Source organism: Manis javanica, chromosome 4 (assembly GCF_040802235.1).
Source record: "Manis javanica isolate MJ-LG chromosome 4, MJ_LKY, whole genome shotgun sequence".
Taxonomy (NCBI): domain Eukaryota; kingdom Metazoa; phylum Chordata; class Mammalia; order Pholidota; family Manidae; genus Manis; species Manis javanica.
This window is the reverse complement of record NC_133159.1, coordinates 182,467,866-182,492,415: the sequence shown is the minus strand read 5'-3', so window position 1 is coordinate 182,492,415 and position 24,550 is coordinate 182,467,866. Positions and strand designations below refer to the sequence as shown.

Sequence of the window (24,550 nt, the reverse complement as noted above, 5' to 3'; positions counted from 1 at the left end):
CCTCATCTGGATGGCAGCCAAGAGAGAAACGGCGAGTTCTTGAAAGTTGCCGTAGAAGTGTTAGCAGCAGCAGTAAAGGCCCCACGCAAGGTAAGGTCTCAGCTGTCCTGTCTCCCACTGGCCTGCGCCCGTTGTGTGGACCTGTGATTGGCTGCACTCCATTCACAGCAGACTTCTGTGTCCTTGTCCCTTTAGCATCACGAAGAGTGTCTCGCTTTCCTGAGACAGTTGTGTTCCTCACCTTGCCCCAGGGCTGCCCACGGACAGGGTGTCCTCAGGTGGCGCATCTCTATCTCCTCATGGAGGATAATGTGTTTGCCCAACAAAGCGTGTCTGGGGCAGAACCCCCGGGAAAGGTTATTTTCAAAATGTGCGTGGGTCTGTGGCCGGAGCTTTCCAGAGGTTAGTTCCACTGCTGTACCTCTGGAATGGAGAGCTGTCCACTCAACCTCGTCCTGTCCTGGTCTTACCGCTCAAAGTGTCCTCATGCACGGACAGCGGCAAACAGGACTGTTTTAGATATTAGCCACTCTCAGTTCTGCCGTGGCTTGTGCGCTAAGCCTGTTCCATTTATGACTCCTTTCTTGGTTTAAGTTCATGTCCCCCACTCAGGTCTTGCTTTTCTCATAAGTGACTGGTCACACCACTGCAGTTTTGTTGGATTATAGCTACAAACGTTTCAAACAGTAGTTCTTTAAAATGACTGTTCCAGGGGAAGCCGTCCTGCTGCTCAGATCTTCTGACTCATGTCCCTGCAGGTCTGGTGACTCCAGGTCCCCGCAGGAGTCACAGAGGGTGGGAAGAGGGCTGAGCCTCAGGAGCAGGAGTGGCTCCCCGAGACGGGCAGACGGGGGCTCCGGGAGCCCACGAGGGCGGGAGAAGCCGGCCGGGGTCCTTGGGTGCGCACTGCTAGGCCCCAAGGCAGCAAAGTGCCATCGGGTCACTGTGGGGGCAGGACACGGCAGGTTACCAGGAATTGTCTGTGCCCATGTTCCTGGACACGGAACGTGCAGCCATCCCCCGAGACCCAGACGCTGGCTGAGCCTCCCGAACGTGCCCGCCTGGGTCTCCTGCTTCTCTTCGGTTCACAGAGCAGCACTGGGTGGGGCCGCGCTGCCCTCCCCCCGCAGGGCCCGGAGCTCTGGCTGGACCGTGTCGGAGGCCAGCGTGGAGACCCATCCTGTGTCAGCTCCAAGGGAAGGTCACCTAAGAACACCCCTAACACCTTGCAAGGGGATGTGGACTGGCCAGCATCCTATGGCCACGTGACAGTTGGTGCATTTTTTTTTCTGAGAGAAAAGCATGGAAAGAAACATACCAAAATGCTTATCTATGATTGTCCCTAAAACGTGAAAATTGGAAAAATGCTTTTTTTCTCTTTCTCTTATGTCTTAACAATGGACATCTGGTAGATGTATAATCAGAAAAATGTTAAGACTTTGTTAATTAAGATTAAAAATTAAGTGGTGTACTTAGACCTCCACCTACTATTTTCCAGGTAATGTTTGCTAAGCAGCAGCACAGCCGTGTCGCCGCAAACCGGGCACTGAGCTGGCACCAGGGGGTGACCTGCAGAACAGACTGGCTCTTCAGGGCTGGGGAGGTTCGGGGGAATGGGCTTTCCTTTGGGGTGGCCACACAGTCAACCCTTGTTATTTGCAGGTTCTGTATTTACAAATTAGCCCTCTTGATAAAATTTATTTGTAGCTCCAAAATCAAGGCTTGCTTTCCTGGCATTTGCAGTTGTGTTAGGAATGATGAAAAATGTGAGCAGCCAGACCCACCCAGTGGAGGTTCAACCTGGTGAGGCTCAGCCTCAGAGATGCCGTGAAGACGGAGACGGTAGGAGGCGGTGTAGAGCAGGAGAGAGGCCTGCCTCCGTGGCCAGGTAGACAAGGTCTGAACTGCACTCAGCACCTGTTGTTGGAGTGGAAAATAGAATCTACTAGAATGAGCTGTTTTAGGATTTGAGATGATAATCTGTGTGTAAAACGTGTGTGTGTATTTTCCCCAATATCAATGGCTCAGGATTAGCTAATTCAGTATTTGGTGACCTCGTATTACTGTGAATAATGGAAATTAGCTTTATTTTGGAATTACATCATGGTGTTAGTCACAGAACTCTGAATATAATAAAAGCCACTGAATTGTACACTTCACATCTGCACCCTTTTTAATATGTGATATTTCAATAAGTGAGCCAAACAGAAATTCAAAATTGGAGTAGCCCTGTTACATAATCTGAATTTATTAACAATAACATTGCCCCAAAGAAATCTCTGGGATCACATGGTTTCGCCAGTGAATTCTACCAAACATTTTAGGAACGACTCACATTGTCAATATTACAAAGAGTCTTCCAGAAAACAGATGAGATGAGGACGTTTCCCAGCTCATTTTGGGAGGCCAGGATAATTTTGGTAACAAAACCAGATAAATGCATTGCAAAGAAATTGACCAGCTACATCTAAACTTTACATGGAAATGACAAACACAAAGTAGAAAAAGCAATCTTGAAAAAGAGCAAAGTTGAAGGACTAACACAAGCAGACTTCAAGACCTACATAAAACTATGGAACAGAGACAGGGTGGGGAGGAGGTCCAGGGACGGGAGAGCAGGGCACCCAGACTCCCTTAGTTTCCCGAGAAGCTGTCAGAGCCGTCCAATGGGGAAAAGTCTTTTTCAACAAATGGTGCTAGAATGCGCTTACTAAGTGATTTGTGTATACTGGGGAAAAAAAGGCTGACAGTGTGTATCAGGATGGGCTAGGCTGTGCTGCAGAAACTGCTAAACCCTGGGAGTGCATTTGTTCATATCACTCAGTGGCACATGTGGGTAGCCTTCCTAAGGAGTCAGGAATCCTGGCTGCTTCTGTCTTTTGGGCCCACTGTCCATGGTTTAAAAGTCACCCTGGCATCATCGGGCGGAGTTGGGGGCAGAGAAGGAGGTGCAGTGAAGGCCGCCAGACACCACCTGAACCCAGAAGGTTCCACCAGCTCTGGGCCCCTTGTTTGCTGCTGAGAGCATTCCTAGCCGAGGGAGTGTGAAGCAAGATCTGTAGCCACAGCTTTTGGAACGAGTAGGAAGGGGAAGAGAAAAGAAATACAGGAGGAGTAAAGAAACGCAGGGAAACACGGCAGGAAGGAGGCCCCCCCAGCCGGGGGGAATCCTGGGCGCAGCCTGCCCAGCTGTCGGGCTTCAGAGGAGGAGACGAGCACCTGCATCTTGAAAACTAGGCCCAAGAAATCCCCAGGCAGTCCCCTACCAGAGGGTGACAGTGCGGGCAGGGCCTGGTCTGCGGAATCCGTGCGGGCCTGTGCTCCAGCCAGGGGCACGCCGGGTCAGGCCCACCAGGCGCCGGGCCTGGCTGTGCACACGTCTCAGTTCAGAGAGAGCGCAGGGTTGCGGCTCGAGCCGTCTGCTCACAATGGGAAGGTCACAGCAGTTCCTGCGGCCAGACCCCCATGGCGGCCTGAGGAATTGGATGCCTGCGAGTGAGCAGTCACCTCCCAGCTCACTGTCTCACTGTCACACTGGAGGAAGGCCCTATGCTCTCCAGATGCCGAGAGGGTGTAGGGGCAGCGGGAGAGGCTGAGGGCCCGCTGGCCTGGCCTGCAGAGGAGGAACCCCTCCTTGCCCCAAGAAAGCCACAGTGCACAGGTGGGGTGCCCTCAGCTCTGGGACTCACAGGGTGCGGGCCGTGTGCCCACAGGCCGGGGTCAGCTCACAGATCAGCTGACTGCAGAAGGTGTGTGACCTCAGGCACATGGGGAAGCCGGGTGCCTTCTCCCTGGCCTGCTGCCCTGCCCGCCCCAACCTGATCCTGGGAGCGGGCCAGGCAGCGTTTCCCAGCGTATCACCTTCCACGAGCCCAGCGCACCCCCCGCAGGGCCTTGGAGCTGCAGGGAACCGGGAGGAGCCCTCGCCAGGCCTGTGCCTTACCGACCACGCCATGATCCCATGATATTGGAGGCAGGGGTCCTCAGGTCTGTTCCCACCAGAGAAGCTGCGGGCACTCCTGGGAGCAGGTGCCGTCCCAGGACCGGGAGCCCCCAGGAACTGGGACCCTTGCCTGGTAGCCCTGGGACTCAAGGTCTTCCTCTCATCTCTCCAATGCCCCAATCCCAGGCTATGAACAACTCAGCTTCCTGGAGGACAGAGACCCCCAGAGTGGGGCTGGGACCCCCAGGAGCCGGCAGTGCAGGTGGGGCAAACCCCAGGAGGGCTAAGACCTCAGCCACGATGCCCAGTCCCAGAGAGCTCGGCCCGTGCTGGCGCAGCCCCCCGCCTCAGGGCCTCCATGGAGTGCTGCCCCCAGCATGGTGGGGACTCACCGCTGCCTGTGAAGGGATCAGGAAGCCCACACAGGCGTGCCCAGAGGGCTGCGGTGTGCGGCTCAGGACAGTGCGTCCACGCAGTTTGACAAGGCTGGCATGCGGCTGCTGGCTCTGAGGCCGCAGAGGGGGCCCTGAGGGAAGCCCTTTCCCCGCAGTGCCCATAAGCTCGAATGCCCCCTCCACAGGAAGGCACCGGGCCCGTGGAGCCTCCAGAGGCACAGCCCCTACCCTGGGCTCCACTCTGCGCTTCTCTCCTGGAGGCCCCAGCTTGTCGCCAGGCCCCACCCGAGGTCACATTCAGTGGCTGCAGGAGTGGCCCGTGCCCCCAGGACCAGGTGCAAGTCTGGCCCAGCACAATCTCCAGGGCCGCCCATCTCAGAGCCTGCCACTGAGGCCAGCATGCCAACAACGCTCCCCCTCCCCATGTGACCAGCTACAGGGAGTGCCAGGGTTCCCTCCCCTCCTCAGCAAGGCTGTGCTGCAGGACCCTAAGTGCCTGACAGGCTGACTCTGCTCAGCATCAAGGATGAACCCGCTGATACCCAGGGTCCTTTCAACCTGCCAGCCAGACAAGTGTGTGCCCATGTGCCCATACAGACACTCCCATGTGTGACTGTGTTCACGTGCGGATGCATGTGTGTGCACAGCCGTGTCCCTGTGGCATGTGTCCCCACGAGTGAGCATGCATGTGCCCATGTGTGCACAGCCACGAGTGCCGATGCCTACATGTGTTCATGCACCTCCCTGTGTTCGTGAGCACACGTGTGTGCCTATGTCCCCAGGTGTGTGCCTGAGTGCATGTGTGCACACATAGTGGTGAAGGATGGGTGGTGACCTGCATCCAGTGACCTGAACAGGTTTTCACCCCCTCCCAGGATCCCTGCATACCTTCTCTGTGCCTGCCCCCTGCCTCCTACCGGAAGCCCTCCCCGCTGCCTGTGGCCTGGCTCTTCTCCGTGTGGTTCACGTACTGTTAATCTCTACTTAAGTGTTCGGCATGCATGTGCATAGGAGGGCTCACTGTCAGCACCGCTTTCTTGATAAAAATCCTATTGACAGTGATTGACATGGGCCAGGGCCAGGGGAAGCCTACGGTTGATCTGGCTTATGTCCCTGAGCCATTCTTCCCACCCGCTGAGCTCCCAGCTCCCTGAACAGTGCAGGTCATGGCCCATGTTCTCTGGGCCACAGGCTGCCAGTCCCCCTTGTTTTAGAACAGGCCACTTACTCATTCACTGACTGCACACATTGGATGCATACCCTTTGCCAAGTGGGAGGAAAACGATGGATAGAGCAGGGGTTGAGACGGGGTTCAGCCTTCGCACAGAGACAGAAGATGGAGGGGTGACAGCCATGCCAGGGGTGCCAGAGCCCAGAAGGGCAACGCTCAGAGGGGCTGACACCCAATTTGGCTTCTTGGGCCCAGAAGCCAGGAAGCTGGAGGCAGCAAAGAGCCCAGCAGGCAAGTGGCCAGCCAGGAAAGTGGCAGGTAGCGTGGGGGCCTGAGTGACACAAGGTGACAGCGTGAACGGCATGGAGGGGCAGCCCCACCCTCCTGCACCTCTCTCGGTCCCCCAGCACCTTGTTTGGGAAACAGGCTTGGTTTCTAGGCACATGCTGACATGGCCCTCCAGCCACACCGTGTTCCAGATGTCCAGAGGATGTGGTCACAGGACTGTGCCTGGCCCTACCACACAGAAGTTTCTAGGTGTTGTCAAGCCTTCCCAACTAAGAAACTGTCCAGGCCCGGCCTGCAGGGTGGGTGGGGCCTGGTCTGTGCGGCCTCTTCCCAGCTCCTCCCCTCAGTGTCTGGCTCTGCTGGGCTCTCCGGGCTGGCCTTTGTGTGGGGGGCCCGCAGAGCCCACTCACCCCTGGGCCCTGGCCAGCTCCAGTTCAGCCCACCCCCACCAAGTGTCCACTTCAGGGCTGGTCCTGCCAGGTTTCCTGCAGGTTTGTTCAAGGGTGCTCCCCTTACCCTGAGAAACAGGGAAAGCAAATGCACCCTCCCTCCCTACTGAGGGCCTCAAAGGGCAGAATCTGAGAAGGAAGCTTCCGGGCCTCTCCTGAGCTGGGGCTTTGTTCAGGTCCAACCTGCCCTTTCCTGGGCAGGCCCCCTGCAGTGCCGGGCCACCCCTCCCTGTAGGCACACCCTCCTCTCTCTCAGATCCCCCCAGCTGAGTCAGACATCCCACCTCCAGCGCCCCCAGGACCTCCCGAAAAGCCTGGCCAGCTGCCAGGGTCCTGCAGCTCCAGCCCCCCATTGCCCTAGGCCCTCCAAGGCCGTGCCCCTCAGGAGTATAGCCCCCTTTCTGCCTGTCCGGCTCTCCGTGGCCAGAGGCATGCATGCCATGCGTGCATGGGCAAGTGTGTGGGCCCGGGGCAGCCCCCAGCCTCAGTGGAACCAGGGTCACAGACTGTGAGCCAGGGCCTGGCTGCAAGGGGCAGTCTGCGAGGGGCGGAGTGCCAGCTAGTCTTGGGGTTTCGCGGGATAAGGGGATCCTGAGAATAGCTCCTCTCTCAAGTTTTCTGCGAACTGGAGCAGAGACAGGAGTAGCAGCTGGTGGTGTGTTTTTTTTGTTTTTTTTTTGCTAGTTTGCTTTTAAGAAAGTCACAACATGTTGGTGCAGGAGAGAAGGGCCGCTGGGGAGGGAGCTTTCACAACCCAGGGAGGGAGGGTGGCCGGACAGGGGATGGGCTGGGAGGGGAGAGCCGAGCCCCTGGAGGCAGGTCCTGGAGGGACGATGGCTGTGTTGAGGGTCTGCATTCAGAAGGTGTGAGAAAGGTCCCCCAGCCGAGAGAAGGAGAGAAGCGTGGGCACTGGGGTCTGAGGGAGCTTGCGGTGGTCACAGTGGATCTAGCAGCTGTGTGGAGAAGCCAGGGCCCCCCAGGCACCCAGCTGCATGCTGCAGCCCACTGCTCTGGTGGGTGGGAGCAGGTGGGGCCACGGCTGTGTCCAAAGGGCAGGCAGGTCACTTCCGGGTCAGAGCATCCAGCATCCAGGAGCCCGTGCAGGGTGTCACGGTGACAACCGAGTTCCCAGTGGCACAGCTACAGCCCCGTGCAGCCTCTGTCAGCCGGAGCCCTCGAGGCCTTGCACGCCAACCTGGGCCTGTAGTGTGAATGGCAGACAAGTCTTCGTTAGGTTGAGCCCCTGAGATCCTGGGGTTGGTACTGCAGCGTAAGATTGGTCTATTGCAAAGGAACTGAGCGAGCTGCAACCCACGGGCACAGTCCCCATGAGACCGCGCTCACTTGGGGCACCAGCCTCAAGTCCAGTGGTCCCTGGGGCCACCCTCACTGCAGACCGGCCGGCTACGAATTCAGGAGAGCCCACAGCCACCCTCAGGTTCCAAATTCACTAGAATGGCCGACAGAATTCAGGAAAATGCTGTGCTTATGATTATGGTTTTATTACTGCAAAAGGATCAGGAAAAAGCCAAAGGACAGACACACAGGGCGGAATCGGGGAGGGGCCCTGAGCTGCTGGCCCCTGGAGGCCTTCCTGACTGTGACAGCCCGCGCAGAACGTGGCCGACCAGGGAAGCTCACCAGGAACTTTAGGTCCAGATTTTTTTTTCTTTATATATATATATATATATTTTTTTTGAGAGGGCATCTCTCATATTTATTGATCAAATGGTTGTTAACAACAATAAAATTCTGTATAGGGGACTCAATGCACAATCATCAATCAACCCCAAGCCTAATTCTCGTCAGTCTCCCATCTTCTGAAGCATAACGAACAAGTTCTTACATGGTGAGCAGTGCAAGGGCCGTCATCACAGAAACTTTCAGTTTTGATCACGCATTATGGACTATAAACAATCAAGTCAGATATGATTATTCATTTTATTTTTATACTTGATTTATATGTGAATCCCACATTTCTCCCTTATTATTATTATTATTATTTTTAATAAAATGCTGAAGTGGTAGGTAGATGCGATATAAAGGTAGAAAACATAGTTTAGTGCTGTAAGAGGGCGAATGTAGATGATCAGGTGTGTGCCTGTGGACTAAGTATTAATCCAAGCTAGACAAGGGCAGCAAGACATCCACGGATGCAGAAGATTTCTCTCAAAGCAGGGGGGGGTGAGGTTCTGAGCCTCACCTCTGTTGATCCCCAAATTCTCACCTGATGGCCCCCCTGCGACTGTGCCTGTCTTAGGTTGTTCCTCCCTTGAGGAATCTTACCCGTCTCTGGCTAACCAGTCATCTTCCAGGGCCATACAGGGAAATGTAAAGTTGGTAAGTGAGAGAGAAGCAATATTGTTTGCAAAGGTTAGCTTTTTACTTCTTTGCAGATTTATGCCCTGTGGCTTCTATGCCCAGCACTTGTCTCGAGGTATCTTTACCACTTGGAGGAATTATGATACTCGGTGATTTTTGATATGAGGCACGAATTCTACTAAAGGATTGTAATTAGGAAGGAAGAAGAAAAGCTATAGAAGTGGCAGATGGAAGAAAACATGGGAAGATTGATTATTTCTCTGACATATCTTCTTGTAGAGTAACATAAACATGTATAGGTTTTAACAAACTACTAATTAAATTGCACACACACATTAACATAATAGGAATACAGCTACATAACAAAAGCAGACCTACAATTACCAGCCATCTCCAGTGAAACCAAGAAAACCAGTTAGGCACCCTAGGCATTTGTGAAAACTTATCAATGATATGATGGATATTGTCTAACTGAATTTGAATAGTTTGAGAAAAATCAGACAAATTAAAACAACCCATTCCTGGGAACTGTTCACATCCCATGTGTTCTGTTAACAGTAGATAGTCTGTAGTCGCACGATTTTGGAGCGCTGCAACTTGCACTTCTCCTAATTCTTGGTTGAGTTCCGACAGTATAGATCCAGTCAAATTTGTTGTTTTAGGTCCAGATTTTTAATGGGAGCTTCATTACCTGCTGGCCTTTAGATTCCAGATCTGTTCAGGGCACCCCAAAGCCCCGGGCACGAATTGCATGTGGGATGATTGGTGGCCGAGGCCCCCAGACAAACCAAGATGCTCCTGTCAGGCAGGATGTTCCAGCCGGGACGTCCTGGCCCAGGAGGCGAGGCAAGGGCCAGCCTTCTCTGGGCAGCCGCTTCTTCACCACACACCTGATACAGAAGGGTTGGGGCCTGCAGGCAAGCTGGCACACCGGGGCCCCTGGGCCCCTGGGCCCAGCCCCATGCAGAGCTCGTGGCTTGGTGGCCCCATCCCAGCCTTGGTCACCCTCCTCCCGTGGCCTAGTGGGTCTGCCATGCGCACTGCAAGCTCAGGGCAGGAGCCCAGCGCTCAGAGCTTGAAGAGCAGCGAGTGGCGTCCCCCCTGGAGGCTGACAGTCCGCAGGGAAGCTGGGCAGCGTGCACCTAGGCAGGTGTGGGGTGCTCTACACCTGGTCCCACAGCCCTGCGCCGGGAGTGAGCACCCCGCAGCTGCGTCCACCCTCTTGCCTCAGGGCTGTCCGCTCTGGGGAGGCAGTCCCTACATCCTGCTGGAGCCAGAGGGCAGAGGGCAGAGGCAACCCCTGGCGGGCTGATCCTGGGGACAGAAGAACCCGGGGTCCCAGGGGTAGAAAACCAGTCAGCAATGCAGGTGTGAGAGCGAGTGCATGTGGGGGGAAAGATGGGTGGTGTGGGTGTGGGCGTGTGGAGTGTGTGGAGTGTGTGAGCCCTCAGGCTGCCCTGTCCCCATATGCCTCCTGGTCCCGGGCTCAGGGGGACTCCAGGTGACTGGCCAGGGCGCTGGAGGAAGGCTGGGCCCCAGGCTGGGCCCCTCGCTGGTTTGCTGGCTGGGGCAGATGGCACAAGGCACAGCTTGTCCCTCCCAGGGCCACCTGATAGTGCACACTGGCATCCGCAGCTCCTGTGTACCAGGACTGGCTGGTGGCTCCTGTGGGCACAGGAGATGCTGCGGAAGGACCGTCCCAGCACAGGGCCTGTGTGAGGAACCTGAAGGCGTCTGCCAGAGGTTTAGGAAGAAACACTGACCCTCTGAGGTTGCAGGGCAGAGATTTCCAAAACCAAGCTCAAAGCCTCACCCTGAATTACAGCCCAGATGGAGCCCCGAGCCCCACTGGGTCCTTCCGTTAAAGCTGCAGCATCGTTTGGGAAACGAATGGGACTGGAAGCCTGGGCTGGGGGAGAGGGCACGTGCCTCTGTTAATCTTGAAAAGTCAGTTATTTTACCCCAGAAAGGCGTTCATTCAGGAACTGCAGGGAACTACCATTCGGGACCGGCAGCTACTGCAAAACCAGAGGCAGGGCCCGCAGCCCGGGGGGAGGCCCTTCGCTTCGCGGGGGCGGTCGGCAGGGGCGGCTCCGCACGCAGGCCCGCTGAAGCCCGGCCGCCGGCGCCTCGCTGGCCCGCCTGCAGGGGGTGGATGTCTTGGAGGAGATGCCCCGGCATCCGTCCCGGCGAGGCCGACGAGGGTGCGCCCTCCTCCCAAGGCCACAGTTGGTCTGGGACTGGCAGCTCTTCCCGTGATTGACAGCTGCCCCTGCTGGCCTCCCACTCCCCTTTGGGGAGGGTCCCGGATTATTTTCACACTATGACCCACTAAATGTGGCTGAGCACCCCTCTCCGGGATAAGCAGCCCCTCAGCTGCTGTGCCAGCTGCTCAGGGCCCCTTTGCCTGAGAACCTGCGGGGGCCTCCCCTGAGGTTGTTGCTTGGCAGGCGCACAGCCCACCGCCTATTCCCACTCTAGACCTTCAACCAGCCTGAAGCCTCAGCAGAACCCGGAGTGGCCCGGGAAGAGGGATGCGCACACGGAAAGAATCAGTCATGTGGTGGTGTGGATCTTTACCGGTCGAGGTGGGGACAGAACCCAAGGGCAGGGGCCAGAATGGAAGGAACAGAGCTGATGCAGGCAGAGGGGGCCTCAGGCCCTCGGCAGAGCGCTTCCCTCCAAGTGAGTGCCATTAGCTGGCCACCTCCACCAGGGCCTCTGGTCGGCCCAAGGCACCCACACCCAAACGCCACCCCTCTAAGGGAGCTGAAAACGCACGAGCTCCCTGGCACGCTGCAAAGGAAGGTGTCCAAGAGCACGGAGACGCGGGCCCTGGGGTGCACCTGCTGCGCCAGGGCTGCGCGCCCACCCTCAGAGCCCAGATGAGGCACTTCATCCCACACTCTGGAGAGACAGATCCACAAGGGGAGCCCCAGCATCGCTGGGGGGCTTCTCCCTGGAGGCCAGAGCTCACAGCACGACCTGTGGCCATAGACCCGGCTAGGGCTCCTGCATTCCGTGGTGGTGATGGGGTTTGAGGGCAGCAAGGACCAAGGGTGGCCGTTAACCCCCAAAGACAACTTGGTCATGACCGCCACAGCAGAGACAAAGCGATCATCCAGACGTGCCCACTGACCACACTGGGCGAGGAGTCTCAGCCGGCCGAGGGCACAGGCATACGGAGGGGCTCACCTCGTGGCCCGCTGCGAAAAGAGCACCAGTGATGTCACTGTTATTTCTACACAAATACATCTGCCTACATGTCAAGCGATTCTTTCCTCCCTCTCTGTTCCCTCTCCACCTACCACGGCCATATTAATAGTGGTCGACCTTCTGTGTCAGTACCGAGTTACCAGCCAGCCGAGCGGAGCACAGCTCGGTCGGAAGGGGAACGAGCGTCACCCAGAGATGGATGAAGGGACTTGGGCTCATCACGTGAGGACAGGGCGGCGCGTGTCTGTCGCGCGCTGCCGGCTGAATTACATCAGGCAGATTTTGCTGTTGGCTTTACTTGGAGGCTAGATCATTGGCCGTGGCAGGTTTGTACTTGGTGGGCACATTGCTTATGGCGGACCTTAGAGTCTCAGAACGACGTTCTCTGCCTGGTTCCCGGTTGGTGTGGCTCAGTGGAGACATTTTGTCAGAGATTTGGAGGCAGCAGTGAAGATGCAGCCACCATGTTCTTTTCACATATGGAAGTGATTGAAGCTGTCCAGGCCGGCACCCTGGTCACATCGCTGCCCACCATGAGCAGAGCGCACATTCCCAGTGACGGGACAGATGGAAACTGCACAGCTGACGTGAGGCTGCGAGGGCGCGGAGTCACTCCCGAGCGCCCCAACGGGTGTGTGGCCTGTGTTTAACTACAAGGAAAGCCGAACTGAGGGACTTTGCACAAAAGCATAGTCTTTAAGGTTGTAAAGTCCATAAAAGTTAAGGAAAGACTGAGGCGTGTTCCAATGTGCAGCAACGGGACATCCAAAGACTGTGTGGGCCCCGGACAGGCCCCAGAATGGGACCGTTTTGCTAAAAAGAACTGAAATAAGGAGTTTCAGTTATGTAAGAAAAGTAAGTTCCAGGGGCCTGCTGAACAGCTGGACCTCAAGTTGCACGCGGTCCCTACAAACCCCAAACCAGCTGGACAGGAGGAAAGTGTCAGAGGCGAGGTAACGGATGTGTTTATAACCTCGATTGTGCCAGCGGTTTCACAGGTGTATGCACACACCCAAACTCACAGGTTGTATACATTACACCTGTGCACAATTATATCTTGATAAAGTGGGTTTTAGTTCTTTTATTTTTAATTGAAATATAGTAGATATACAATATTATATTGGTTTCAGGTGGGATTCCACGATTAAATACATTACATGTTCACCACAGTAAGTATATCGGTCAGTGTACAGAAATATTACAGTATTCATGACCGCACTGCCCATGCTGTACTTTTATCCCCATGACCAATGTATTCTATAACTGCCTCTTTATCCCCATGGCCTAGTCCACTCATCCCCCCTCCCCTGCGCTGACCACCAGTCTGCTTTCTGTGTTTATAGGTCTGTTTCTGTTTTGTTTGCTTGTTCGTTTTTTTTCCTTAGATTCCACATGTAAGTGAAATCATATGGTAAATGTCTTTCTCTGACTTACTTCACTCAGCATAATGCCCTCTAGGTCTAACCATGTTATCCAATGGCAAGATGTCATTCTTTTTTATGGCTGAGTATTATTTCATTGAGTATATGTACGGTATCTTCTTTATCCATTCATCTACTGATGGACACTTACTTTGCTTGCATATCTTGGCTATTGTAAATAGTGCTGCAATAAGCATAGGGGTGCATATATTCTTTCAAATTACTGATTTTGTGTTTTTTGGGTAAACTCCCAGAAGTGGAATTGCTAGGCCTCATGGTACTGCTATTTTTAGCTTTTGAGAAACCTCCATACTGTTTTCCATAGTGGCTGCACCAATTTACATTCCCAACCAGCAATGTAGGAGGGTTTCCTTTTCTCCGCATCCTCTCCAACACTTGTTATTTCTCTTCTTCTGGATGGTGGCCATTCCGGCTGGTGTGAGGTGATCTCTCACTGTGGCTTTAATTTGCATTTCCCTGATGATTAGTGATGTGGAGCATCTTTTCATGTGCCTGTTGGTCATCTGTATGTCTTCGTTGGAGAACTGTCTGTTCAGGTCCTCTGCCCGTTTTTTAATCAGGTTATTTGTTTTTTGGGTGTTGAGTTATATGAGTTCTTTATATATTTTGGATATTAGTCCCTTATTGGATGTATCACTTGCAAATATCTTCTCCCGTGCAGTAGGTTGCTGTTTCATTTTGTTGATGGCTTCTTTTGCTGTGCAGAAGCTTTTCAGTTTGATGTAGTCCTATTAATTTATTTTGCTTTTGTTTCCCTTCTGGGAAGACATATCCAGAAAAAAAATTACTAATGCCAAGGTCCAAGCATTTACTGCCTGGTCCATTTGGGGGAGGTAAAAGCAAATTGACCCCCAAAGGCTGATGAGGCTGTGACTGCAAAGAAAGAGGCTGAAAGTCTATCTTTTATACCACAGAGGTTTACTGAGGGGTGCTTACCTACAGAGGCTGGTCCTGGACAGCCACAGGATGCATAGATCTTCATACCGCTTTGCGTCAGGGAGGCTGATTTATAGAGGCAAGTAGAAAGGGAGCCTGTGTCAGAGCAGGGCTGAGGCTTGCCGGTGTTTTAGTTCTGAGTGACATCTTACAGATGGGATGTTCCCTGTTTGCAGTACATGCAGGATGCAAGGCGGGGTAAGGCGAGTCGGTCATCATGGAGGATTCAGCAAGATGGCATTACTCTTGCTCGCAAACACTGCCCGTGATTTCTTTTAGGAGTCTTATGGTGTCAAGGTCTTCATTTTGGTCTTTAACCCATTTTGAGTTTATGTTTGCATATGGTGTAAGAAAGTGGTTGAGTTTCATTCTTTTGTGAGTAGCTGTCCAGTTTTCCCAGTGTCATTTATTGAAGAAATTGTCTTCTCCCCATTGTACATTTCTGCCTCCTTAGTCATAGATTATTTGACCATATAAGCATGGGTTTATTTCTGGGCTCTCTGTTCTGTTCCATTGATCTGTGTGTCTGTTCTTATCCCAGTACCATACTGCTTTGATTACTTCAGCTTTGTAGTATAGTTTAAAACCAAGGTGAATGATACTTCCAGCTTTTTTTTTTTTCTTCTTAAATTGCTTTGGCTATTTAGGCTCTTTTGTGGTTCTATACAAATTGAAGGGTTATTTGTTCTAGGTCTGTGAAAAATGCCACTGGTATTTTGATAATGATTGCATTGAATTTGTAGATGGCTTTTGGGTAGTATGGCCATTTTAATAATATTAATTCTTCCTGTCCATGAGCATGGAATACCTTTCTATTTATTTGTGTCTCCTTCAGTTTCTTCATTGGTGTCTTACAGTGTTCAGAGCACAGATCGTTCACCTCCTTGGCTGGAGTTATTCCCAGATATTTTATTCTTTTTGATGCAGTTGTACATGGGATAGTTTTCTTAATTTCTCTTTCTTCTAGTTTGTTATTTGTATATAGAAATGCAACAGATTTCTGTATGATGATTTGGTATCCTGTGTCCTTACTGAATTCATTTATTAATTCTAATAGTTTTTTGTTGGAGTCTATAAGGTTTTCTATGTATAGTATCATGTCATCTGCCAATATTAATTTTACTTCTTACTCACCAATTTTGATGCCTTTTATTTATTTTTGTCTGATTGCGGTGGGTAGGACTTGCAGCACTATGTTGAATAAAAGTGGTGAGAGAGGGCGTCCTTGTCTTCTTGTTCCCGATCTTAGAGGAAAAGCTTTTAGCTTTTTGTCATTGAGTATGACGTTAGCTGTGGGTTTGTACCATATGACCTTTTTTGTGTTGTGATATGACATATTTTCTCTATACACACTCAGTTGAGAGTTTGCATCATGAATGAATGCTGAATTTTGTCAAATACTTTTTCTGCATATACTGAGATTATCATATGGTTTTTATCCTTCCTTTTCTTGATGTGGATTATCACATTGAGTGACTGTGGATATTGAACCATCCTTGCATTCCTGGAATAAATCCCATTTGGTCGTAGTAAATAATTGTTTTGATATGTTTTTTTAATTTGGTTTGCTAGTATCTTGTTGAGGATTTTTGCATCTGTATTTATTAGAGATAGTGGTCTGTAATTTGTTTTACTTGTAGTGCCCTTCTCTAGTTTTTGTATCAAGGTGATGCTGGCCTCACATAATGAATGTATTTCTGTGGTATCAGTGTAACTTCTCTGCTTTTATTTCTGATTTTATTTACTTGAGTCCCCTTTCTTTTTTTCTTGGTGAGTCTCACTACAGGTTTATCAATTTTATCTTTTTCAAGAACCAAGCTTGTTTGTTTATCTTTTCCAAGCTTGTAGTTTCATTGATCTTTTGTATTGTTCTTAAGTCTCTTTCACTTACTTCCACTCTGATCTTTATTATTTATTTCCTTCTACTAACTTTAGACTTTGTTCTTTTTCTAGTTACTTTAGGTGTAAGGTTAGATTGATCATTTGAGGTTCTCCTTATTTCTTGAGGTAAGCCTGCATCACTATAGACTTCCCTCTTATGAATGCTTTTGCTGCATCCCAAAGGTTTTGAACTGTTGTGTTTGTTTTCGTTATTCTCCAAGTAGTTTTTTAAATTTCCTCTTTGTCCCATTTGTTGTTTAACAGCATGCTGCTTAGTCTCCAGGTGGTCGTGTTTTTCCCAGTTTTTTCTTGTAATTGATGTCCAGTTTCATAGTGTTTTGGTATGATGCTTGATATGATTTCAGTCTTATATTATTGGGCTTGTTTTGTGGCCTAACATGATTTATCCAGGAGAATGTCCCATGTGTACTTCAAAAGAATGAGTATTCTGCCCCCAGAAGTGAAAAGTATTCTGCTTTTCACTGAAATGAAGTTCCAGGGCAGGGAGGGAGGGGAACCTGGGGGCACTGATGGGGAGAGAAAGGACTCCTATATACCCTTGTAGTCACACGTGACAGGGAACAAGGGTGCTGCCGGGGGTCCACACCTGTGTGCACAGCCAAGCACTGTGCTTAGAGGCCAGAAGGTGGGAGTCCTAGGCTGGCTAGCGGAAGGTGGAAAAGGCTGTGGAGGCCACAGTGGCTTGCAGACTGGGGCCATGGTGGGGTCAGGCCCAGCTCCAAGCACAGTGCACCCTCAGCCATCACCTGGGGGCACACAGCCCAGGGCTGGCTGGGATCAGCTTCGGGTCTGGCTGGCTGGGGCATGCTCCCCACCCCAGGATTTATTTTTCTTTCCCCAAACCCTGAATGGAGCTTCTAGTCCGCTCCTTTGGGTTGTGGGTGAGGGAGGTGGCCCCTTCCTGTGGAGCAGATTCCTGGGGACAAGGAAGCAGAGGCCGCACTGGTGCCCCGCCCCCAGCCTCTGTGTCTCTGGCTCACACACACCCCATCCCAGGCTTTTAAAACCTCCACACCCTCTTCTCTGGTTAGACAGAGGCTTGGAATCAGCACCATGCAGCTGAATTTCGGCGGCCTGAGGGCCCTGGTGACAGGAGCAGGGAAAGGTGGGTGTTAGTGGCAGGTGGGGGTGTGGCGACCAGACCTGAAGCTTCACAGGCCCGTGTTCAGGTCCAAGAGTCCCTCTGTGCCTGTCACAAACTGCCCTGCCAGCAACTGTCCCCCCATCCACCCACTGCAGGCCCTGGGCCTGGATGTGGGCTGTTCCCCACCACCCAGCTGGCCCCATGGGGACAGGACATTATCCCCTCCCTGGTCAATGCAAATCTGCCTGAAAGAACAGCTCTCAGACTCAGGCTGGGTGGATGTGGTGTCCTCTTCTCCAGGACAAGTGGGAAGGAACTACTCTTTGGGGGCCTCCTTTGACCAGAACCTGTGGGACACAGGCCTGCTTGGTACAACCCTGCAGGCATTGGGAGGGACACGGTGAAGGCCCTACATGCCTCGGGAGCCAGAGTGGTGGCTGTGAGCCGCACCAATGCAGACCTGGTCAGCCTTTCCAAGGAGGTGAGGTGTGCAACCCCACTGCAGCCTGGGCCTGCTCCCACACCCTCTGGGGGCCTCAGAACCTACCAGGATCCATCACCTTGGTCACTGCTCAATGCCTCCCCACAGTGCCCTGGTGTGGAGCCTGTGTGCGTGGACCTGGGTGACTGGGAGGCCACAGAGCGGGCGCTAGGCAGCGTGGGCCCTGTGGACCTGCTGGTGAATAATGCTGCCGTGGCGCTGCTGCAGCCCTTCCTGGAGACCACCAAGGAGGTCTTTGATAGGTGGGCAGTGGGAGAGCAGGTGGGCTGGGGAGGGGGGCGCAGAGGCTGAGGTGGCCACCGTCCACCTGATGGTCTGCTCCTCCCCAGGTCCTTCAGTGTGAACCTGCGCTCAGTGTTCCAGGTGTCCCAGGTGAGCCGGTGGGAGGGCAAGGCCTGGCGCTGACTGCCCAGTTTGGGGAGGTGAGACCTTAGGCTGCCCTCTCTTGGCCTCCAGATAGTGGCCCGTGGCATGATCAGCCGCGGAGCGCCTGGCTCCATCGTCAATGTCTCCAGTTTGGTGGCTCACGTCTCCTTTCCCAACTTAGCTGCCTACAGTGAGTCCCTCTGCTCAGCCTGGAACGCCCATTCCATGCAGGAGCTGCCGGGCTCCAGGGCCGGGCCTTGACCCAAAGAAGCCTACTCCTAAGGGGTTCCCTGTGCTACCCTCCCTCTCCCAACAGGCTCCACCAAGGGGGCAATGACCGCGCTAACCAAAGCCATGGCCCTGGAGCTGGGGCCTCACAAGGTGGGCATGGGATGGGGACATGGGGTGGGTGCTGGGGTGCAGGGCTTGGGACTGGGGATGAGAATGGGGACAGGGGTCATGAGAGTCCTGGGGACCACTAAAGGCTCCAGGCATTGGGTTCAGGGGTTGACCAAACACAGTAAGAGCCCCCGCAGGGGGCTGTGGGAACTGGGCTGATCCACCGGTTGAAAACACGCCCGGGGGCCCCTTATGCCTAGATCCGAGTGAACTCCGTGAACCCCACGGTGGTGCTGACGGCCATGGGCCAGCAAGTCTGTTCGGATCCTGAGGTGGTGCGGAAGCTAAAGGAGCGCCATCCCCTGCGGAAGTTTGCAGGTCAGCGGGGCTGTGGGGTTCGGTGGGCGCTGCCGGGGCGGCTGGCAGAGCTGCGCTGACCCCCACCGACCCGGCTCGCCGTCCGCTGCAGAGGTGGAGGACGTGGTCAACAGCATCCTCTTCCTGCTCAGCGACTACAGCGCCTCGACCAGCGGCTCGGGCATCCTCGTGGACGCCGGGTACCTCGCCTCCTAGAGCGCCCGGGACAGGGGTTCAGGCGCGCGCAGCTCGGCGGCCGCCGCCCACCTCTGCGGAGCCCCAGCACCCCTCCCCCCGCGCCGCCCGGGCCCGCAGCCGACCCTGCCCCTCCTCCCCCGGCCCGCCCCACCTGCCACCCTCCATCCAGACCCCGCGTCCGGCCGCGCTCTGCGCGCACACGCCTGCAACCAGGAGACCCCGCCTCTGCCGTCCCCACCCACCGTGTCCTCAGCTGTGCCGGGGTGTATTTGTCTAAATAAATGGAGGCCATTTTCCTGCAACTGGCGCGTGCTAGGGCTCTGGAGGAATACACCGCGAGGCTGGGGAGGGGACCGTCAGGGAGCGGGGTGACTCACTTAACTTTCCCAGAAGTGGGGAGGGAGCGAATCCTGAAGCCAGCAGATTCACGCCGACCCTGCCTTTCGGCTGGAGGTCTACAGTTTCCTCTCGGGGATTCCTGTTGCTCGAGCCACTGCCGGGACATCCAGCCAGCCCTGGGCAGAGGGCAGAGGACAGGGGGCGGCCTGCGGCCACCTCCCTGCCCCACAGCTCCGGATCCACCCTTTCGCCCAGCATTATGTTCTGAGCTATGCTGGTCGGAGATGGGAAAGGGCCTGGAGAGCCGGGAGAGATGCCGTGGACCGTAGGCCATCCCTCCGGAAGACAGAGCCTCACTCAGCCGGGCTGCGAGGGGGCAGGGTGCTGGGTCAGTCTCGTTTACCCAGCCGCAGTGAAGCCAGCTCCGTTTGGGGGCACGCCTCCCCCTGCAGGACTGATCATGAAGGAAGGCCCAAGCTGGGAAGGGGTCCACATCTGCTGCTCTACCTACTGCCCCTGACTCGAATCAGGCAAAGGAGCCCTGCAGCGTGGGGCGGCCTGCGAGACTCTCCAGTTTCTGTTGTGCGTGCCTGGACCAGGTCCTCGCGTGACATGTGTTATCTAGGAGGCTCGAGTGTGGGTGTGATGGGGCCTAAGGTGGTCAGGAGGCCGGACCGGCGCAGTGTCCAACCCTGGTCAGGATGGCAGGGGACAAGGGGCTAGGGCGGGATGCTCCAGGCAGTGGTGCTGCTGGTCTGGGAGAGTACAGGGTACGAGAGGGTGCCCGGAATACTGAAGGCACTCCTGTCCAGCCCCTCAGGGCCTCCCAGAGCAAGATCTGTGCGAAGCTGACTTGGGTCAGTCCAGCTGGCCACAGAGTCACAGGATGAGGGAAAGGATTTGGGCACCACTCTGGGGGACTGCAGGCTATCCCTCCCTTGACCTCTGGCAGGCAAAGGGCAGGGTCACAGTTAAGTGCAGAAGGCAGAGTTTGCTGGGTGGCCAGGGCGTGTGGGCTGCCCCACAGGGCCAGACCTGATGGGGAGGACTTGCTTGGCTGTCCTCCAGGGGCTTCTCAAATCTGGGCCTCCTGCAGCCCCTGGCCATTCTCTCGTCCAGCTTGTCCACCTTTCAGAGACCAAAGCCCCAATGACCCAGAGGCCCTGTGATCACCAATTCGCTACTCCTGGCCTGTGGGTAAAATTGCAGTATTTCCAGGATCTCTCGCGGGGCCTTAGTGCATCTAATATCAGTAGGTGCTTCCAAAGGGTGAAGAGAAGTAGCTATCTCCGTGCCAGTAGGTAATCAGGGGGGAGTGCGGACATAGCTGGACCGGAGAGTTTGGGGGGGTCTCCTTTCGCAGCAGGTGGTGAGAGACTGGGCCAGCGGAAGCAATAAACAGGTTTCTCCCACTTTATTTCTCCCTTTGACTGATTTCGGTTTCAAGGTGTTTTGCCTGCGGCTGGGAAGGTGTATTCGCCCAGGGTTACACGGCCACAGCTGTCTGCTGGCAGCAGTTCTAGACTTTCCACCATGACCCACAGAGCAAAGCTCACTTTTATAGGGGGAGCCAGTGTGTGCGCGGGTACACGTCCAACTGAGACTGACCCTGAGGCCTCAGGAAGCATGTGTTCCTTGCGAGCCGCTGTGTAGCCCCATGACTCCAGGCTGATCCCTTCCTATCTTATTCAAGTTTTTTAAAGCGCTGGTGGCCTCCTGTGGGCTGGCGGGGGTGGCCGTGGGGTTCAACTCCCTTTGAGGCTGACGTGCACTTTTATCGGCATAGGCTAATTCAGGCTTCTTGGGATATCCACACTCTTTCCCTCGGGACGTTGCAAGGAGCCTGCATGAGCCACTGGCCCGGTCCGCGCGACGGGGGGCATGCAATCCTTTCTGCTAAACTTTTCTTCTCAGAAACAAAGAGGAAGTGTTAGCACTGAGTTCTCTCAATGTCACGCGCAGCTACACGATCTTTCTGGTATTAACCACCACATCTGTTTTTTGTAATAATAATGGCACCTTGGCAGGGAAAAACGAGGCTGTCGGGGGCAGCTAAACCTATTTGGAGACGGGTCAGCGCCCAGCAGTTTGAAAGGCCGGCCGCGTCCACTCCTTCCGGCCAATCGGCCCTGCGGAGAGGGCTTCTATTTGAATGTCCCTGCCCCCTCCGGGACGCCGTCCCGCGATTGGCTCTGCCGGCCCCGCCCGGGCTCGCAGTTGCAGGGCCGCCGCGCGGGAGGCAGTCCGCACCAACATGGAGCTGGGGCTCGCGGGCCGCCGGGCGCTGGTCACCGGGGCGGGAAAGGGTGGGCCGGGGCGCAGGGGTGGCGGGGGCGCGGGCCGGCAGGCTGGGGAGCGCGGGCCGGCAGGCTGGGGAGTGGCGCCCACGCTGAGCCGCGCTCCCCGCAGGCATCGGGCGCAGCACGGTCCAGGCGCTGCACTCGGCGGGTGCACAGGTGGTGGCAGTGAGCCGAACCCGGGCCGACCTGGACAGCCTGGTCCGCGAGGTAGGGGCCGCCCTGCCCCAGCCCAGGGGGCGGCGGGGACGACGGGCCGGGCGCTGGGGCTGCTCCGCACCCTCTCCCCGGATGAGCGGCCAAGTAGCCGGGAGACTGGCGACGCGCCCCCTGGGCTTAGGAAAAGGCAGCAATGGCTGCTTTGCGGGCCCGGGGCCAGAGGCGCTCTCGCACAGAGCGGAAGTGGACTTGCCGGGGCGGGGCCAGGCTCGGGGTCCAAAGCTCTGAGTTGCCCAGTGGCCCAGAGGCCGCTGTCAACTACCTCCCCGCTACCCAGCAGCCTGGGATTCCTAGCTTAGGATAGTGGCTGGCTCTTCTGGGACCTCTAGGAAGGGGTCTCTGGCTTCTCTTCCCCCTGTCGGGCTGAAAGGGCACCAGGTCCCAGACACCCTTCTTCGTGGGGCAGAGGCCCACTTGTGCCCCTTTGGGCGTGGAACCTCTGGTGGCTTTGCCCTCCACCCTCGAATACACACAGTGCCCAGGTGTGGAGCCCGTGTGCGTGGACCTGGGCAACTGGGAGGCCACGGAGCAGGCGCTAGGCAGTGTGGGCCCTGTGGACCTGCTGGTGAACAATGCCGCCGTGGCGCTGCTGCAGCCCTTCCTGGAGGTCACCAAGGAGGCGTGTGACGCGTGAGCCTGCAGGGGTGGCCAAGAGGAGCGCTACGGGGAGGGCTGCCCCCTGTGACTGCAGCCCTGGTGCCTGACCAGGGTCCGTCCGTCTGCCTCCAGGTCCTTCGATGTAAATCTGCGGGCTGTCCTCCAGGTGTCCCAGGTGAGCTGCCTGCAGAGCAGGAGTGGGGCCTCGGGGGTGACACGGCTCCTGCCTTGAGCGCCCTCTGCGATTCCAGATCGTGGCCCGAGGCATGGTTGCTCGGGGAGCCCCAGGGTCCATCGTGAATGTCTCCAGCCAGGCCTCCCAGCGAGCACTGACCCACCACAGCGTCTACTGTGAGCGAGCCCCAGCTGCGCCCCGGTCTCCTGCTCCCTGCCCCCAACCTGCAGCCAGCTCAGGCTCACGCACCCACTTCCTTACAGGTACCACCAAGAGTGCTGTGGACATGCTGACCAAGGTGATGGCTCTGGAGCTTGGGCCATACAAGGTGAGCCTACTGGGATGCCTCCTGTCCCCCAGCCCATGTGACCAGGGTGCCCCAGGCCCCCTTGCTGACCCCCCTTCTGTCCCCATGCAGATCCGTGTGAATGCAGTGAACCCCACAGTGGTGATGACACCCATGGGCCAGGCCAACTGGAGTGACCCCCAGAAGGCCAAGACCATGTTGGACCGAATCCCACTTGGCAGGTTTGCTGGTGAGTCAGGCAGATGCTAGCTGGAAGTTGCACCAGTAGCCCCTGTTACCTGCCCAGGTGAGCTGTGGGAGGGAAAGATGGAGGGCAGAACATCCTTCTCCTGCCCACAGAAGTGGACAATGTGGTGGACACCATCCTCTTCTTACTGAGTGACCGGAGCAGCATGACCACCGGCTCTACCGTGCCAGTCGATGGGGGCTTCCTGGTCACCTGATCCCTCTACCCACACACCCTGCTGCTTGCTGAGCCCAGCCCTGCCAACCCCCATCCCTCCAATAAACATGATTCTTTGCCAGCAAGCGCACTGATGGCTCCCGTGCCTGAGATTTCCAGCCCTGGCCAAGTCCCCAACAGTGGCTGGAAGGGGGGCCCTTCCATAAGGCCGGCTCCTAAGAAGGGTTGTGAAGTTGACCAAGGTTGGCCTTTGGCCCTGTCCAGAAGCCTTTGGGGTGGAAGCAGTGGAGTTCTTTTTTAACCACCAGCTCCTGGGTGTAGTTCTTACTGAACAAATGTCAAACAAGGAAAATACATGTTGGAACTTCATTAAATTTGTCAATGAGGTGAGTGATCTCTGCTGAATCTGATGATAGTTTTTGAATACTGGAAAAACATTAACACAACCTTCTGTTATTCACAACATACTGAGTACAGACATGGCACACCTCAATTTAATCTGCACTTCTCCATCTCTTTAAGTCTAGACAATTAACAATAAATCAAGCTGGCTGTAGAAGCTGCCAGTTTCCATGGTATAAATACTCCCACTAATTTGATGTCACTGAGGGTGGAGTTGGAGAGAGCAACACAAGTCCCCACCTTTATGTGGGACCCTCACCACATAGATACAGTAAGCAAGACCCTGCAAGCACAGGTAATAGTAACATGTACAAAAACAATTAGGAAGTGGTACGTTTTGAGTACTTGTTTTTAATACAGCCAATTTTAAGTTTATGCAATCCTTAATAATGGCTGTCTAACAATAGGCTGGCACAATTCCTGGAATTTTTGCAGTTGGCTTTGCCAAGCCAGCATGCGCCTGCTCTTCTCTCCACACCATGCTTCTGACCTCTGCACCTGTCCCCACAGAGGTGCGGATTCCTTTCCCCCTGCAGACTTGTTGCACCCCCCAGCTCAGCGCCCCTCAGCACCTCTTGGGGGTGTGGGGAGGCTGCCAGGCTCTGTAGGCTCCATGGGCCCTGGTTGCAGATTTCCCCCTACCACGCTGCTTGAGCAGAACCCACCTTGCTCCCGTGTGTGCCCCTCCCGGAGGCCCGAAGTCAGCATGATGGGCTGGGGGGCTTCACCCAGAAGGGGGCCAATGCATTCACTCCCCCTCTGATCCGGGTCGCCTCCTCTGGGGACCGAGACAACCCCGTAAAGTCCCCTTTTGTCCAGGGCATGGGGTCGGGCTCAGCCCTCCACCATGGCTGGGAGGTGGCTGGGGCCGAAGTGCCACTGGGTGGGGGGGCAGGCGGTA

At 55.1% G+C, this 24,550-nt stretch overlaps 2 protein-coding genes across 4 annotated transcripts; both read left to right on the top strand.

Moving 5' to 3' along the window:
* Window positions 1-12,859: 12,859 nt before the first annotated feature.
* On the top strand, window positions 12,860-19,167 carry LOC108395253 (carbonyl reductase [NADPH] 2). The gene is made up of 8 exons (XM_073236127.1): window positions 12,860-17,169; window positions 17,532-17,629; window positions 17,738-17,892; window positions 17,980-18,022; window positions 18,107-18,206; window positions 18,333-18,397; window positions 18,616-18,733; window positions 18,825-19,167. The coding sequence occupies exons 1-8, from the start codon at window positions 17,118-17,120 to the stop codon at window positions 18,926-18,928; spliced, it is 735 nt and encodes a 244-aa protein (XP_073092228.1). The 5' UTR covers window positions 12,860-17,117; the 3' UTR covers window positions 18,929-19,167.
* Window positions 19,168-21,410: 2,243 nt separating this feature from the next.
* Window positions 21,411-23,377, top strand: DCXR (dicarbonyl and L-xylulose reductase). 3 transcript variants are annotated; one of them, XR_005055576.2, is made up of 8 exons: window positions 21,411-21,555; window positions 21,659-21,756; window positions 22,136-22,384; window positions 22,495-22,537; window positions 22,614-22,713; window positions 22,801-22,865; window positions 22,956-23,073; window positions 23,184-23,377. XR_005055576.2 is itself a non-coding variant. In XM_036997171.2 (8 exons), exons 1-8 carry the CDS (start codon window positions 21,504-21,506, stop codon window positions 23,285-23,287), a joined length of 735 nt encoding a protein of 244 aa, XP_036853066.1. In that variant the 5' UTR covers window positions 21,411-21,503; the 3' UTR covers window positions 23,288-23,377. The 3 variants fall into 3 exon arrangements, 2 of the variants coding, with proteins under 2 accessions (XP_036853066.1, XP_036853065.2); XM_036997171.2 differs by having other exon boundaries at window positions 22,241-22,395; XM_036997170.2 differs by having other exon boundaries at window positions 22,136-22,395.
* Window positions 23,378-24,550: the final 1,173 nt, after the last annotated feature.

What these genes read in the sequence shown, in the direction of transcription:
- LOC108395253 (XM_073236127.1), top strand. Translation starts at nt 17,118, where the DNA reads ATGCAGCTGAATTTCGGCGGCCTGAGGGCCCTGGTGACAGGAGCAGGG. An exon ending in GGTGACAGGAGCAGGGAAAG is followed by an intron (nt 17,170 to 17,531) that starts GTGGGTGTTAGT and finishes ACAACCCTGCAG; the next exon opens with GCATTGGGAGGGACACGGTG. An exon ending in ACCAAGGAGGTCTTTGATAG is followed by an intron (nt 17,893 to 17,979) that starts GTGGGCAGTGGG and finishes GCTCCTCCCCAG; the next exon opens with GTCCTTCAGTGTGAACCTGC.
- DCXR (XM_036997170.2), top strand. Translation starts at nt 21,504, where the DNA reads ATGGAGCTGGGGCTCGCGGGCCGCCGGGCGCTGGTCACCGGGGCGGGA. An exon ending in GGTCACCGGGGCGGGAAAGG is followed by an intron (nt 21,556 to 21,658) that starts GTGGGCCGGGGC and finishes CGCTCCCCGCAG; the next exon opens with GCATCGGGCGCAGCACGGTC. An exon ending in TGGAGCTTGGGCCATACAAG is followed by an intron (nt 22,866 to 22,955) that starts GTGAGCCTACTG and finishes GTCCCCATGCAG; the next exon opens with ATCCGTGTGAATGCAGTGAA.